Genomic DNA, 14,049 nt, shown 5'->3' on the forward strand with positions numbered 1-14,049 from the left:
ATCAGGAGAATCTAGTTTACATCCTTTGGATCAACATTATTAGATTTTTGCTCTTTCCTTTGGTTTCTTATTTTGTTTGCATTTCCTTTTAATTCATGTAAAGCACTTTGAATTGCCTCGTTACTGAAAATGTGCAATAGAAGTAAAACTACCTTACAGAATAATGAACTGAATAAAATATTGATATAATGATATCCATGAGTAAGGACTCATTTTACGGCATAGTTTGAGCCTTTTAAAATATAAACATTATATAAATACCCAGCAGCTGGTACTGGATCTGCACACATGAAGTTATAAATTGGGAAACGGAAATGGGCGGGGCTTCACAGTCAGCTTTTCTGCTATTGGTCAACATCAAGATTGAAAATTATTACCAAATTTTTATTTAGTCTGTAAAGTGAAACAATTAGATTTATTTATAAAGAAACCTTTATAAATCAATATGAATAAAAATGAAGTTGAAAAAGTTCTTTTTTTTTTTTGGGACGCCATCTTGGTCACATCAGATGGAGAACCGCTGGCAACAGAACCATAGACTGTACTGGTCCAGAACCAGAACCATGTTCTTTATAAAACAAGAAGAAGCAATCTGAAGGCACACAGGTTCTTCTTCTTCTACAGTTCTGCCCTCCAGACCTCCTCTCCAGAGATGTAGGTTGTTCTGACCCGAAGCCCGTCGTCCAGCAGAACCAGGTCTGTGATACGGAGACAAACACAGTCAGAGCAGCTCCAGAACCTCCAGAACCGTCCAGAGGGAGAAAAGGACCTGCATCGGCGCCGTACTGCAGGCTGCCCTTTCTGTGGCTGATACCGAGCAACCGGGCCGGATGCAGCGCCGCCGCCTCCAGGGCGTCCTCCACACTACAGCCTGGGGGCGACAAAGAGGCGGAGTCAGAGGGGGCACAGTCAACCAGCAGGTTCTGTAGAACCAGCGACTGGAGCCCAGCCCGACCCCATGGCTCTGGCGGGGGAACGTCTCAGGGCCTGAAGAGACTGTGAAGCACGGTAGTGCAGGTATCATGCTGTGGTGTTGGTTCCATTCATCACTGACCAGAACAATGGATCTGGTTCAGCACATTTTGAAAAGAAATGATTAACACACATGAACCAGTACTAGTAACCCAGTACGGCAGCTCAGTATCGCAACAGAACCAGCAGCAACATGGAAACAGGAAGTGGCGGCAAACTGACCTGCAGCCTGCTTGAAGTGGCGAACGCACATGTCCATGGTGGCGATGCTGCCGCTCAGGGTCTTGGTGCCTGAAACACACAGAATGTGACCCTGATTTACATTTCCACTCTGCCCCCTGACCTCTGACCTCAACCTGAACCACAGAGTTTGCACATGTGCCAGTTTAACTGAAACATCATCCAATCAGCAGACAGCTTGCTGACTGGACCAGGTTTCAGATTAACCAAAGATTTAGTCTTTCCACTCTGGTCTGGTCCAATTAAGTCCGGTCCAGTCTGATATGGTAATCTATATTGTTTCTGCATCTTCTAGTCCAGTCCAGATTTTCATGCTGATCCTGTGCTGTGACGGTTTTGGGGGCTCGTCCAGGAGATTAATCAGATGACTCACATTAATCCCACAGGATAAGCTGGGAATGATTACAAATACACAGTATTATATTATTAGTATCGCTGTGTATTTCACTCCCTTTCAGATTTCTGATGCTGCTTCATAAAACGGAAATGCTGAAATTCAGAAGCCCTTAATTGATCCCAAAGGAAAATAATTTGGTTTCAGATTAAACTAACTTTAATGGGAGAAAGACAACAGCTTTAACCTGATAACTTCACTTGTTAAAGAAAAAACTCCTAAACCCAAAGAATTTGCAAAGAAGTATTCATCCCTTAAAAACTCAATCTGACAGCTGACTAACATCACTGTGGATGACCTTTGACCCTGTTCTGCTCATCTGATTTCAGACAAATGGGAGGCATGGATCAACCTGATTAAGGTCTCAGTCTGATTTATATTCAGACTTTGACTAGGCCAGCCTTGAAGTTAGATCAATATTCCCTAAATTGTTTTAAAATTCAAGTCGTCCTCGACTTTAATCAATAAAATGAAACATCTAAAGCAGAAGGAATCCATAGGACTCGAATACTTTTCCCCTGCTCAGCAGCCAATGGCAACGATGGTGGCGAGGGAGACGCAGACCTGCCACGTAGGCGTGCAGTCCCTGGATCTGGACAACCTGCTGCCCCAGCGTGTGGCGGCCCGGAGGGAGGCCCATTGCCATGATGGCGTCCGTCACCAGCACCAGCCCTGAGGGACACACACATCCTCAGAGACATCCTGGACATTTACATGTCTCTGGTCCGGACAGAACGTCCCGGAACTGACCTGAAGGGTGTGCCCGGTGTGCGATGCGCAAGGCGGCCGGGTTGGTGTGGATCCCATCAGCGATCATCCCGTAGAACACAGTGCGACCTGCCGGGATCTGGTCGCTGGTCAGGAGACCCACGATGCCCGGGTCGCGGTGGTGGAACTGGGCCGGGTAGAGAGAGGGCTGGGTCAGAACCTCCTGACTGAGCCAGGTCCTGACCCGCCCCGGTTCTGCTGGGACTCACCGGCAGCATGGCGTTGAACAGGTGGGTGATGAAGGAGGCCCCGTGGCGCACGGCATCCTCCGCCTGGGACAGGTTGGCCACCGAATGTCCTGCAAACAGCGTCTCTACGTCACATGGCTGACCCGACTCACCAGAACCAGAACCGTGTGGTCAGGGAGAACCACCTAGAGACACAGTGACGCCTTTCTGCCGCAGCGTGCTGACCACCGATTGGCTGTGGGGCAACTCGGGGGCCAGTGTCACCATGGCGACGTTGTCCAGGCTGCCATAGGTCTCCATCAGGTCATCTGTCCCTCCGGACTGGAACGTCCTCAAGAACCGCTCCGGGTGGGCGCCCCGCTTCTCCGAGCTGATGAATGGACCCTCCAGGTGGAACCCTGGGCACCGGGGGAAATGAGACGGGAGTCTGTCCATGGGGGACAGGCTGGACAAGCAGGAGACAACATGGATTGCCCTGTGGTCCAACAGTCTGACTGGATGCAGGTTCATTTCTGTTCTTCATGGGCTTCATAGGTTACTATGGCCTAGTTAAAGTCAGACCTGAATCCCTAAAAAGTGAGGTTCTCAGATGTTCTCCTTGAAGACCGAATGGCAGGAAATTCTACTGGTTTCTGTCTCTGTGGACCTGGTTTAAAATCCTGCCACACTGTTCAGAAGGTTCTGCTCTACTTGGTGCCGGTCGGACCAAGAAGACACCAAAAACAAGAATTGAACTTTTCCCTCTGGTCTTACCCAGGACTCCGGCTCCATCAGGTCCTCCATTGTGAATGTTGACCTGAGGCAGAACCTGAAACATATTCAAGATGTTAAACCCAGCAGCAGGACCCGTTGGACAGTTTGGACCTTCAGGTCCTCCAGTCAAGAGGAGGACGCCACCTGGTGGTAGACGGCGGGTGGAGACGTAACCAGGGTGGGACAGAAGGACGTCACACCGTGTTCCAGGATCTTCTTGGCCACCAGAGACACTCCGGCGGAGACGTCTTCACAGGGCTGGGAGAAGTCCACGCCATAGCCTCCTGCGGGACGAGAGAAGACGTCTGAGCGTCCGTCTCCTGGCAGTCCTCTTGTGGGACGCGTCCCTCACCGTTGATCTGGACGTCAATAAAGCCCGGGGCGACGATGGCGCCTCCGCAGTCGAGGCGGCAGTCGGCGTAGCCCTTCTCATCGAAGAACAGCTTCTCTGGGTCCAGGATCTTCCCGTCCCGGACCCACAAGTCCTCCCTGCAGGGACAAAGGACGTCCAGGTAACCCGTCCTCCATTTTCAAAATATCCAAACATTTTCAATAACAGAGAAAAGCTCGGGTTCTGAATAAATTTAGTGTCAGAGCTCATTTATGACCTTTTACTTCAATTCCAGATAATGATCAGAGTAGAACTGGCCTAAATAAAACCTCTTCATGGTGTTCTGAATCATGAAGTATTGGAGCAACCCCTTCCTCTAGGAGGTGATGACGGAGTTATCAGGTATCTTATATTTAGCCAGTTTAGCAGATATACCTGACACTTAGCTAAACAGGTCATGTTGCTTTGACCTTTGACCTGCCAGTACCTCTGCAGCTTGTGCTCCCTCAGGATTCTACAGTTGGTGAACTGGATGATGGGAGCGTCAGACACGGACTTGTTGGACGGCATGTTGGTGCCTAGCGACTCAGCCAATCAGACGCTCTGCTCGATCGTTGGCTCGGCCAATCAGACGCTCCGCTCGGTCCTTGGCTCGGCCAATCAGACGCTCCGCTCGGTCCTTGGCTCGGCCAATCAGACGCTCCGCTCGGTCCTTGGCTCGGCCAATCAGATGCTCCGCTCGGTCCTTGGCTCGGCCAATCAGACGCTCCGCTCTGACGGGAATAAAATAATTAAGAATAAAACCAAATTAAAGACCTCAGTCGGAACCAAAGGTTTTTTAATAGGTTTTCAATTTTTTTAATTAAAGGTGAATAAAATTAAATGGCTTCAGCATCAAAGGAGTGGGGAGTTGGACAGGAACCCCCTAAAGAACCGGTTCACAAAAACACATAAATCAAACTCAAACGTCTCAAGAACCTGACAGCCCCGATTCTGTTCATGACGAAACGGGATGCAACCAGCAGGAAGGTACTGGCTCTGTCCCGCTCTGGACTCAGCCAGTTGTTCCACCCTGGACTGGTGTTATAGATTAACTGGTGGCGGCATCTGGAAGAGACAGATGTTTCTGTGGGCGTGGCTTTTTAGGACCCCTTTACCGAACCAGGAAGTAAACAATGCAATAAGATTAAAAAGCTAGAAAATTTTTGCAAAAATACTATCCGACTCCGTAAGACAACCATTAAGATCTCGGAATAACTAATTAGAGACACTTTTATTGGTACAACATGGTATGTTGCCTCTTTGTTTTTTACATTGATTTGCAAAATCACCAAAACAGGTAAATTACGCAGAACTTGTCCTGATTTCTGTGTCGCTTCAGAGGTTGAAACTCGTCAAAGGAAGATCGAAAGATGCCGTAAGCAGATCTCAAAGCAAAGATTAATCCCTGAAAGTGACATAAATGTTGAAGAGCTGTGGGATTAAAAATAAAATGTTTGAAAAGATCCACTGACTGTTGTTTTTCACATCTCCCTGAACACAGACTAACCCTGTAGATATGGATCATAATCTGTTGGTATCTGACAGTAATGTAGGAACGTTTATTATTAGCATTTTGGCGCGTCAATTTGGATATCACCACCAACTACAACATTGGCTAACTTTATATAATTTACATGAGATTTTATTGCAGTATAACTTATCGACATTGCTTGATATTCCTCTCTATTTTAAACACCACAAGCAACACCATCAGGTATGTGATTTAAATTTTATTAAATATGATGACAACAACCTCATTGTTTGTAGCTAAAAAAAAAGAAGAAAGTTCAGAAACAGTTCGGTTTCCTTGCAGGATCTGATCCAGAAACACACACTGGGCTAGAAGGGTTAATAAATCACATTACAGGAACTTGAGAGTCAATTTCAATGTTTTTCTGATCAGAGCTGGTTACAAAAGCAGAAAGCTTCCACTTAGGTTTACATTGAGGCTGTTCATGAGATGAAATTAATTTATTCTGGTGAACCTGAATGGGATTGTCCTGTTACTCATTGTTCTGGTTCTGACCCAATGCGGTGTTTTGGAAGCGAACTCAACGCTGCTCTGAAGAAACTTGTTTTGAAATGTAATTTTCACCTGCAACATTAAACATATTTGCTTCAAATGGGAATTATAGTAAAGTTTGAATACGGTTTTGTCACACAAGTAGCATTTTTCAACAGGCATCAACACAGCCACCTACAATTTAGAAACATCTGCGGTGAGGCAGGTTTCAACCAGCTAATTTAGCCACCAGTTAATATAAAACACCAACCCCGGGCCAATCAGAACCAGAACCCGTCCAGCTGGAGCCCGAACCATCTACACAGCCTGTCTGGTTCTGCCTGACTCAGAGGTTTTCATTTCTAGCTTCTGTTGGAGTCCAGAACCGGTACCAGAGCCAGCGACCTCCTTGTTTTATTGAGCTTTTCCTGTGAAGCAGCCATCATGGCGGACTCCTGTCTTAGCTTGTCTGCTGATGCGAACTTTGACCCCTGACTTGTTTCTGCCACTGTGGCGTCTCTGCACCGGACTGCGTTTTAAACCGGTCCGTTTCTGAAAGAATCCGGTCTGACTCCGGCTTCTTACCTTCCCACAGAAACCGCTTCAGAGCTCCACGGGTCATCCTACCTGGAGGTTCCTTCGGCACAGACTAACCCCCGGAAACAGGTCCGGTTCGGACTTCTGGACTCCCAGTTAGAACTGCTCGGGGATTTACTGGTGTAACTGGAGCTGGAGGGGTCAGTAGAGGAAGCGGTGCAGTCATGTGACAGAACACAGCTGCAGGTCAGCTGACCGGAAGAGAAAAGTGTTTTTTTTTGTTTTTTTTTTTAATGTTTATATTACCTTCATATACAACAAACATATCGGCATCAGATGTTCACAAACCTGAAAAACCTGAAGAAGGTCCAGGCTGCTCCCATTCTTACAGAAAGGACAAAAACACAAAAGAAAACAAAACATTAGCGGTTTTCCATCACTTTCCAATAGTTTATCATATTTCCCAATTCTGCATCTTGTTCTGTGTCCATGAATTGTAGAGATAAGAAGAGGAGGCAGTTCCTTGAGAAAAGATGGTTTGGCTTTTAGAAAACCACATTAGTGAATGAAAAACTTGCCCATAATAATTATTACATTTAGTAGCATTTCAAATTTTTTTTCTTTTCTCAGGATCCCATAAATAATCTTTCTTAGAAAATTCAGGTAAGTTTGTAGTTTCAGGGAAAAGCCAGGAGTTGAACATCATAACAGAAAGCTTTGCAATAAACACATTCATAAAAAAAGATGTTCAGTCGACTCAATATTACAAAATAAACAAGTTTAATCATCAATAGCAAATCGAAGTCTGAGGATTCCTTAGAGGGAAAAACACCTGAACGGTTTTAAAATGGATTTTCTGGGAAATTTTAAATCATTTGTTCTAATTTTTACCCTTTGAACCTTTGAAAAGAAATGTGATATGAAATTTGGATTTGATACAAACAGAAACTACTAGTAAAGCATTCTCTAATTTTTGAGTTTTTTAGTTTATTATCTGTGATATTAGGTCCATTAATCCTGGAAGTGAAAAGCTCATCTCCTGCTGAAGATCTGAAGAAAATAAAACATTAATTTATGTTTTAATCAAGTCAGAAATCTGCATCCGAATATTCTCTGTTTTTATTTAAGACAGTTCTGTGAGAAAATCTGGAATTAATAAAGGACGTTAAAATATGTATTCAGTTTCACTGCTCTTTCTTACATACTATATGTCTAAATATATTTTGGTTTTTCATTCAATTAATCCACCAAATATCAAATTGAATCCATTATTTTACATGAAATATTGTTTTTGTATCTTGTGCAAAACTTCTTATATTCTTATCTACTTCTCAGACTTCTTCAGTTTGAATATGAAATGTTATATTTTTCAGTTTAACTGAACCAAAAAGCTCAGATACTGTTCCAGATTCTTCACCAATCAGAAATCAGTTTGAAATCATCTAAACACCTTTTCTGGTCCCGTCTTCATTAAAGCTATTTAAACTTTTATTCTAATGGCAACAGAGCTATAAAGTTAAAATCTGGAACTTCATCTAGATTTCAGTTTCCTGGAGGATTCAGGCAGTTCATCCTGTTCCTCCATTTCTCTTCCTCCTACCGGCCAACTCCTTTCAGGCTATCGCCTTAGCAACAGGAATATACTAATAAGCCAACTAGAAAGTATAAGTTCCCCCAGCTCTTGATATTATTCAGATCTTTTCTAGAGTCTCTGGTTTATTTCTAAATGTCAATAAATGTGAACTTTTTGCTACTAAGGATTCTGTTCTGTCCTCTATGAGCAACTTAAAGCAGAATGTTGTATATTTAGGAATCACCATCACCAAAAATGATAAACGTAGATGTGTAGAAAACCTATCTCTTGTTATTACCAGAACCAGAACCTGGTTGAACCTGATTCTGGTTCTGGCTGCACAGAGATCTAACTCTGAGGGAAGGACAGAGTCTGTAAGGCAGAAGGGCTTTTTAGTTTGGTTCATTTGGTCTCTAGTTTGGTTTATTTGGTCTCTAGTTTGGTTTATTTGGTCTCTAGTTTGGTTTATTTGGTCTCTAGTTTGGTTTATTTGGTCTCTAGTTTGGTTTATTTGGTCTCTCCTCTCTGTAGACAACAGCACATGTAAACATTTTGACCAGTTATTATACAGTTTTCTTTGGAATATTATATATTCTCTCTGTTGGGTGATCTTGATTTTATTTTGCTCTGTAACTTTAATCCTGGAAAATCCCAGTCAAACTGTCCAAACCATGTTTGCTATCTTTGATCTATAAAGACAAATATTCTCCTCAAAAACATATAATCAGGCATAATAAGGATATTTTATACAAAAATAAACGTCTACATTAACTACTGGAAAACAAGTAATATAATGTATGTAAGGCAGCTGTTTAATAACCAAGGATTGTTCAGTTACTGTGAATTTCTGTCTCATCTTCAGTTTCCAGAAGCTGCTGAGGATCCGATCGTTCCCTCTGGCCCGGTTATGGTTCTGAACAACATCATCAGTCAGAAGCCAGAACCGCCTCATACAATGTAATGGACACCTCTGTTGCTAAAAATTGTCTGGTGTCTAAATCCAAACACAAGAAAGTCTGTTCCCTTTTCCAACAGCTGATCGTTTCTCCAGGTTCCTGATGGTCCCACCTGGTGAAGATTTGGTTTCTGTTGCATAAACTCTTTACTAACAAAGTTAAAGATGTGACTGAGATGCTGCCCAACCAAACAGATTCAACACAAATATTGATCCATTTTGCTCTTTCTGACCCACTCAGGCTGAAGACAAGAATTATTTGTTTTGGAGCTTTGACTAGAAACTCTGGGACCAAATTATCAACCTCATTCTTACTATTTATCCTCAAACTCTTCTCAGTTTTGAAGCTGTTATTCTGGCTTTACTGCTTTTGACAAGAAGAACTGATTAATTTTTTGTCGTCAACCTCATTATACTTCTTGCTAAATTCTTTATACATAAAAGGAAGTTCAGCATCTTGATTAAAGAATTAAATATGTACAATCATCTCATTATGTCTTCTAATAATCCAAAGGACATGAAAACCATAAATTTATTACACAAATTTAATACCTTGTAATTCTCTCTAGATGATTTTCTTGTCACTGTATGTATAAAATCCCCCTGGCATATTTAATTTAGTTTTATTTATATTTTTTTTTCTTTTCTTTTCTTCTTACGTTTGTATACAATATCAATGTTTCAAAGATGGCTAATAAAGATGTGAAAAAATAGAAAAAAATAAAAACAAAATAAATGAACACCATAAATAAATAGAAGCCATAAAAAAAACTGGCAAAAACAAAAACTAAAGAAAAAAAACTCACCTTTTCCGTTTAGTTCGGTCATTTCTATTTTCTCCGTTTGTTTATCCCAAACTCGTCCTCTAGGGGGCGCCACACCGCATACAGAAGGAGTCCCTGCGTTTTCTGCTGTTGGACCAGAACCCGCTGACAGCGGGAGACTAAACCGAACCAGAACCGAACCAGGTCTCAGCCCCCCTTCCCGCCCTTCCCTGCTCCCTCCCTCCAGTCCTCCCAGTCCATATTAAAACCAATGTTCCCAGTAAACCCAGATTCTTCCCCCAGCCGGCCCGTCTCCATGGCGACTGGGCCGAGTGGGAGCCAATCAGGAGGAAGAATCTGGGAGCAGCTGTTCCAGCAGAACCAGAACCAAACAGAAACAACCACAGGAGGTTCTGCTGGTTCTGGTTCTGCTGGAGGAGAAGGTTGGTGCCGGTTCTGTTAATGAACTGGCACCGTGTTTGGCTGAATCTTCCTGCTGGAGGTTCTGGAGGTTCTTCCCGGGTCCAGTCTCCTCCCTGCATTCCTACCAGTTAATGATTGCCGGTCCGGTCCAAGTAGGGGGCAGCGCCGCCAACGGGCCGGGCCCAGAGGTTCTGGGAGGTTCTGGGAGGTCGGTTTGTGGTCAATGATTCTCACAGCGCCGGGTTACTGGATCACCGATTAGAGCCAGAGGTTCTGATCCAAATGCTTCCTCTGAACCCGACCTGTTGGACAAAACAGATCTGAGGTCCTGTTCTGGACCCGATACTATCAGCAGAACCTACAGGCAGACATGGTGGTAGCAGTACGGTGCTCTGGGCTGGGCTGCAGAACCAGGACCAGGACCAGTACGAGGTAACTGGACCTCTGCTCGTCCAAAAGGTTCTGGATGATCATCATGGTGGGTCAGAACTTTACATCCTTCTGGACTCCAGAGGGTGTGAATACTTTCCTGCTCCAGAGCTTTCAGTTTGCAGCGTCGCATTTCAGCCGCAGGATCGTCTTACCTGCAGAGCAACACCTGCTTCAGGTTACCATGACAGCATTATGAGGTCATCGTTTCCTCATCACTGGGAGGAGGGGGGCTGCACCCCCCCACTGAGCCAATGAGGGAAGAGGAAGCAGCTGACAGAGAGCCACCATGATGGCAGGAAGATATCAGGCTGGACACCATGACAGTCTGGAAAACTCTGGAATCCGAGGAGACACACTCCTGCTAGCTAAGCATCACCTTGCTGACTCCGGGGTGTTTCCTCTGACAACTGTGCTAGCATAGCTAGCGTAGCGTAGCATAGCTAGCGTAGCATAGCTAGTGTAGCACCTAAGCCGACTCCAGGCCAACCGACACGGAGCTCCGAGTCTGATCTGAGTCTGTGGTCAGGGTGTTACACTGTGACCTCTGACCTCTCTCCAGCAGCACAGATCAAGTCTGTCCTCATGTCAGCTTTTAGTGGAACTTTAGCCAGGATTTTAGGAAAACCTGCAATCTTTCAGGAACAAGTTTCCACCTGAGTTTTTCTGCTTCTTTATGACAGCAGCAGGTTTTTATTTAAATGGACTTTATTTATAAATTTGTATGAAAATACAGTTTATGAGCCACTGAACGAGAAATAGTTCATGTTGAAACATAGCTCAGAATGTTAAAATATTGAACTATGAACATGAACCCATTCATAACAAATTCATAACAAAACATGTCAGAACAAATTTCACTACAACACTATAAACTACAGATTTACTTTAGAAATATTGTTCATTTAGTTTTTTAATGTTGGACTCTGTCTCATGTGTTTCCTGCTTCCTCTAGTGGCGTCTCCAGGAAGCAGGCGCGGACAAGAGTCTACAGGACAGGAAGACACGTTTCCCTGCAGCGTCCGAGCAATTTTAGTCACTGACCCTTTCTTCAGAGGAGACATTTGCTAGCGTCCAGGGCTAGCGGCTCCATGCAGTTGGTAGCATCCATTGCTAGTGGCTCCATGCGGCTGCTAGCGTCCAGGGCTAGCGGCTCTCCCAGGTCAAACAGTTGGTCCAGGTTGACGGTGGAGCCGCCCAGGAAGTCGCCGCGGTCCTCGTCCTCCGGCCAGGGCGTCTCCAGGAAAGCGGTTGCCAGGAAGGTTTCCTCATCCAGGTCGTTGCCACTCCTGGGTGCAGGAGGGTCGGCGGTGGCCATGATGGGGCTCAGAGAGTCGCCTCCATCCAAACTCAGCTCACCCCGGAGGGCCGAGTCCAACAGGCCGTCCCAGTCGAAGGGGCCCTTCAGGGGCCCGGTCTCCCTTTGCTCGTCCACGCAGAGCAGCGGGGAGCTGCAGTGCCGGCTAGCCTCGGAGGCGCGGCTCCGGGTTTCCAGCACCGACTTCCTCTTGGCGCCGCGGCGGCCGGGGGCCCGGGCACGGGGGTCCGGCGGGCCGCCCTCAGACAGGCGGGGGTCCCAGCGCTCCTCGTTCGACGACGGCAAGTGGACCCGCAGCGGTGGCGTGCGTCGGGTCCGGTGGGCGCCGCTGAGCAGGCGCTCGGCGTAGGGTGGGTCGATGCGCCAGAAGCCGCCTTTGCCCGGCTCGTCTTTGCGGCGGGGGACTTTGATGAAGCACTTGTTGAGCGACAGGTTGTGGCGGATGGAGTTCTGCAGGGAGACATTCTGAGTCAGAGCAGGAAAACCCCCGGAAGGCGACCTCTGACCTCTGTTAAATATTATCTGCCCGACAACAACAAAACGCTGCACGGCGTCAGAGCTGCTGAGCCAATGGTGCGTCAATCATTCCCAGGGAGACAGAGTCTAACCGGAAACCTGCTGCCAGGGAATACTTTGACTAGGACATCCTGCTGAGAGGAGGACTTTGACTAGGATGTTCTGCAGAGGGGAAAACTATGACGGAGACACTTTGACCAGCACTTTACTCCTGTTCTTTTGCCTAAATAATCATCTGTTATCTGTTAACGCAGATGATAACAGATAACGTGTGTCATCATCCGTAATCATCTGTTATCTACTATCTGTTATTATCTATTAGAGTTCAGCTAATAGGTTGTGAGGCTCTCGCCCAGGGTCATTCAAGAAGGCCTCTAGGCCAGCAGGGGTCGCTGTGATCAGCTTCCTGTATGACTCCAGATAAACTCCCAGCCCCCCTTCAGGTACATCCTGCCTGTCGGTCTGCATACAGTCCGGATTGTGTGAGGTGTGTGTGACGTCATGCGGCTACCTGCCAGGTGGGGTCCGCGTGCCGGTAGTAGCAGAAGTTGTCGGTGATCCACTGGTAGATGGAGGCCAGGGTGAGCTTGCTGTGCTGGCTGGCCTGCATCGCCATGCAGATCAGCGTGGCGTAGGAGAACGGCGGCTTGATGTCCGGGTTGCTGCGGTAATCCACCTCGGCCGGGCAGTGGCCGCGCGCCGCCAGACCCGGCGGGGCCCGCATCCGGCTGAAGGCCGCAGCGGTGGGCTTCCCGGGAGTCAGCGGTGACCCGCTGCAGGAGGCCGGGTCCCCGGCCAGGGGCGAGGCCGGGCCGCCGGGGCCCAGCTGCTGCTGGCCCTGCTGCGGTCCCGGAGCCCCCAGGATGGAAAACTCCTGCAGCCACTGCAGGTTGGTCAGGCTGTCATCCAGACCGCAGCTGCAGGGGGCCCCGCAGCTCCCGCAGCTCCGCTGCTCCTCGGGGCCCACTGGGCTCAGAGACAGCATGGCTCCCCGTCCTGCGCCACACAGGGCTCGGTTCTGCTGTCCGACTCGAACCTCCAGGCAACCTGGCCGCTAAAAGTGAAGACGAGAAACATTTTGTGTTTTAATGACTGCATGTCTGTTTGACGCATATCTTTGCGCTACCGCAGCGACCTCTCTGCGTCTCCTCTGCTGCTAACGGCTGGAAACTACTAGAAGCTATGATACTAATAAAATGGTGGAAATATTCAAATGTGACTTAACTCACATTATCTGCTCATTTGGTTTTCTCATGACATTTTACCCGTTATGTCCTGATCGCCTCCAGTCTCTACCCAGCAGCCACTTTTATGGCATTAATAATTAATAACACCACTTTGACTCTAAATAACAGTCAGTAGAAGTATCAGTTTGGATATTTCAGGCCTTCGGAACCAGTAGTCTCCAATGGATCCAGAAACTCACCTTGAAGAGAAACTTTTAGATCCCAAAGAAAACAGTTTGGTGAACTTTAAACACGGACACCTGCAGTCTGCGCCAGTCCCGCTTCAGTCTGCGCTCCTCTCTGCGTGTGTGTGTCCGCGGCTCGGGGCTCCGCCGGGGCGCCAGTTTAATACCTGCTGACGGAGGTTTGTCCCGGAACCATGGTAACGGGACACCCCCCAGTAAACAGCTTCCCGCTCCCCCATTGGCCGGCCGGTTTCCATGGTGCTGCGTTTCTAACCACTCTGCAGCTGACCGGGGAGGTTCCCAACCTGAGGCCCGGGGCCTCTCCAGGGGGCCCAGCTGGAGCTGGGAACAGAGACTAGAGTCTGACAGGACCAAAACCAGAACATATTAATAATTCATCATCTGCCTTTCTGTCAGTTTTCAACGCTTTGAA

The 14,049-nt window shown here is 46.8% G+C and overlaps 2 protein-coding genes and 1 long non-coding RNA gene across 5 annotated transcripts; 1 reads left to right on the top strand and 2 right to left on the bottom strand.

Moving 5' to 3' along the window:
* Positions 1–142: 142 nt before the first annotated feature.
* On the bottom strand, positions 143–6,478 carry amdhd2 (amidohydrolase domain containing 2). 3 transcript variants are annotated; one of them, XM_044099754.1, is made up of 12 exons: positions 6,276–6,478; positions 4,134–4,419; positions 3,668–3,804; positions 3,460–3,599; positions 3,316–3,370; positions 2,748–2,960; positions 2,584–2,672; positions 2,357–2,501; positions 2,171–2,278; positions 1,195–1,263; positions 770–871; positions 143–698 (listed from the first exon to the last, which is right to left on the bottom strand). In XM_044099754.1, exons 2-12 carry the CDS (start codon positions 4,214–4,216, stop codon positions 619–621), a joined length of 1,221 nt encoding a protein of 406 aa, XP_043955689.1. In that variant the 5' UTR covers positions 4,217–4,419; positions 6,276–6,478; the 3' UTR covers positions 143–618. The 3 variants fall into 3 exon arrangements, 2 of the variants coding, with proteins under 2 accessions (XP_043955689.1, XP_043955690.1); XM_044099755.1 differs by having other exon boundaries at positions 369–698; positions 6,318–6,478; XR_006369044.1 differs by lacking the exon at positions 143–698 and having other exon boundaries at positions 2,118–2,278.
* On the top strand, positions 4,427–8,968 carry LOC122821650. The gene is made up of 3 exons (XR_006369045.1): positions 4,427–5,402; positions 8,663–8,757; positions 8,836–8,968. It is a non-coding gene; the product is annotated as an uncharacterized LOC122821650 (long non-coding RNA).
* Positions 8,969–11,240: 2,272 nt separating this feature from the next.
* foxj1a (forkhead box J1a) lies at positions 11,241–13,804 on the bottom strand. Its single transcript, XM_044099817.1, has 3 exons — positions 13,632–13,804; positions 12,717–13,259; positions 11,241–12,139 (listed from the first exon to the last, which is right to left on the bottom strand). Exons 2-3 carry the CDS (start codon positions 13,188–13,190, stop codon positions 11,423–11,425), a joined length of 1,191 nt encoding a protein of 396 aa, XP_043955752.1. The 5' UTR covers positions 13,191–13,259; positions 13,632–13,804; the 3' UTR covers positions 11,241–11,422.
* Positions 13,805–14,049: the final 245 nt, after the last annotated feature.

Source organism: Gambusia affinis, linkage group LG19, assembly GCF_019740435.1.
Source record: "Gambusia affinis linkage group LG19, SWU_Gaff_1.0, whole genome shotgun sequence".
Lineage (NCBI taxonomy): Eukaryota > Metazoa > Chordata > Actinopteri > Cyprinodontiformes > Poeciliidae > Gambusia > Gambusia affinis.

Excerpts from the sequence above, each read along its gene's own strand:
- amdhd2 (XM_044099754.1), bottom strand. The coding sequence starts at position 4,216 with ATGCCGTCCAACAAGTCCGTGTCTGACGCTCCCATCATCCAGTTCACC. Across the intron at positions 3,805-4,133 it reads AGGGAGCACAAGCTGCAGAG|GGAGGACTTGTGGGTCCGGG; the intron begins GTACTGGCAGGT and ends TTGTCCCTGCAG. Across the intron at positions 2,961-3,315 it reads TGATGGAGCCGGAGTCCTGG|GGTTCCACCTGGAGGGTCCA; the intron begins GTAAGACCAGAG and ends CCCGGTGCCCAG.
- foxj1a (XM_044099817.1), bottom strand. The coding sequence starts at position 13,190 with ATGCTGTCTCTGAGCCCAGTGGGCCCCGAGGAGCAGCGGAGCTGCGGG. Across the intron at positions 12,140-12,716 it reads ACGCGGACCCCACCTGGCAG|AACTCCATCCGCCACAACCT; the intron begins GTAGCCGCATGA and ends GTCTCCCTGCAG.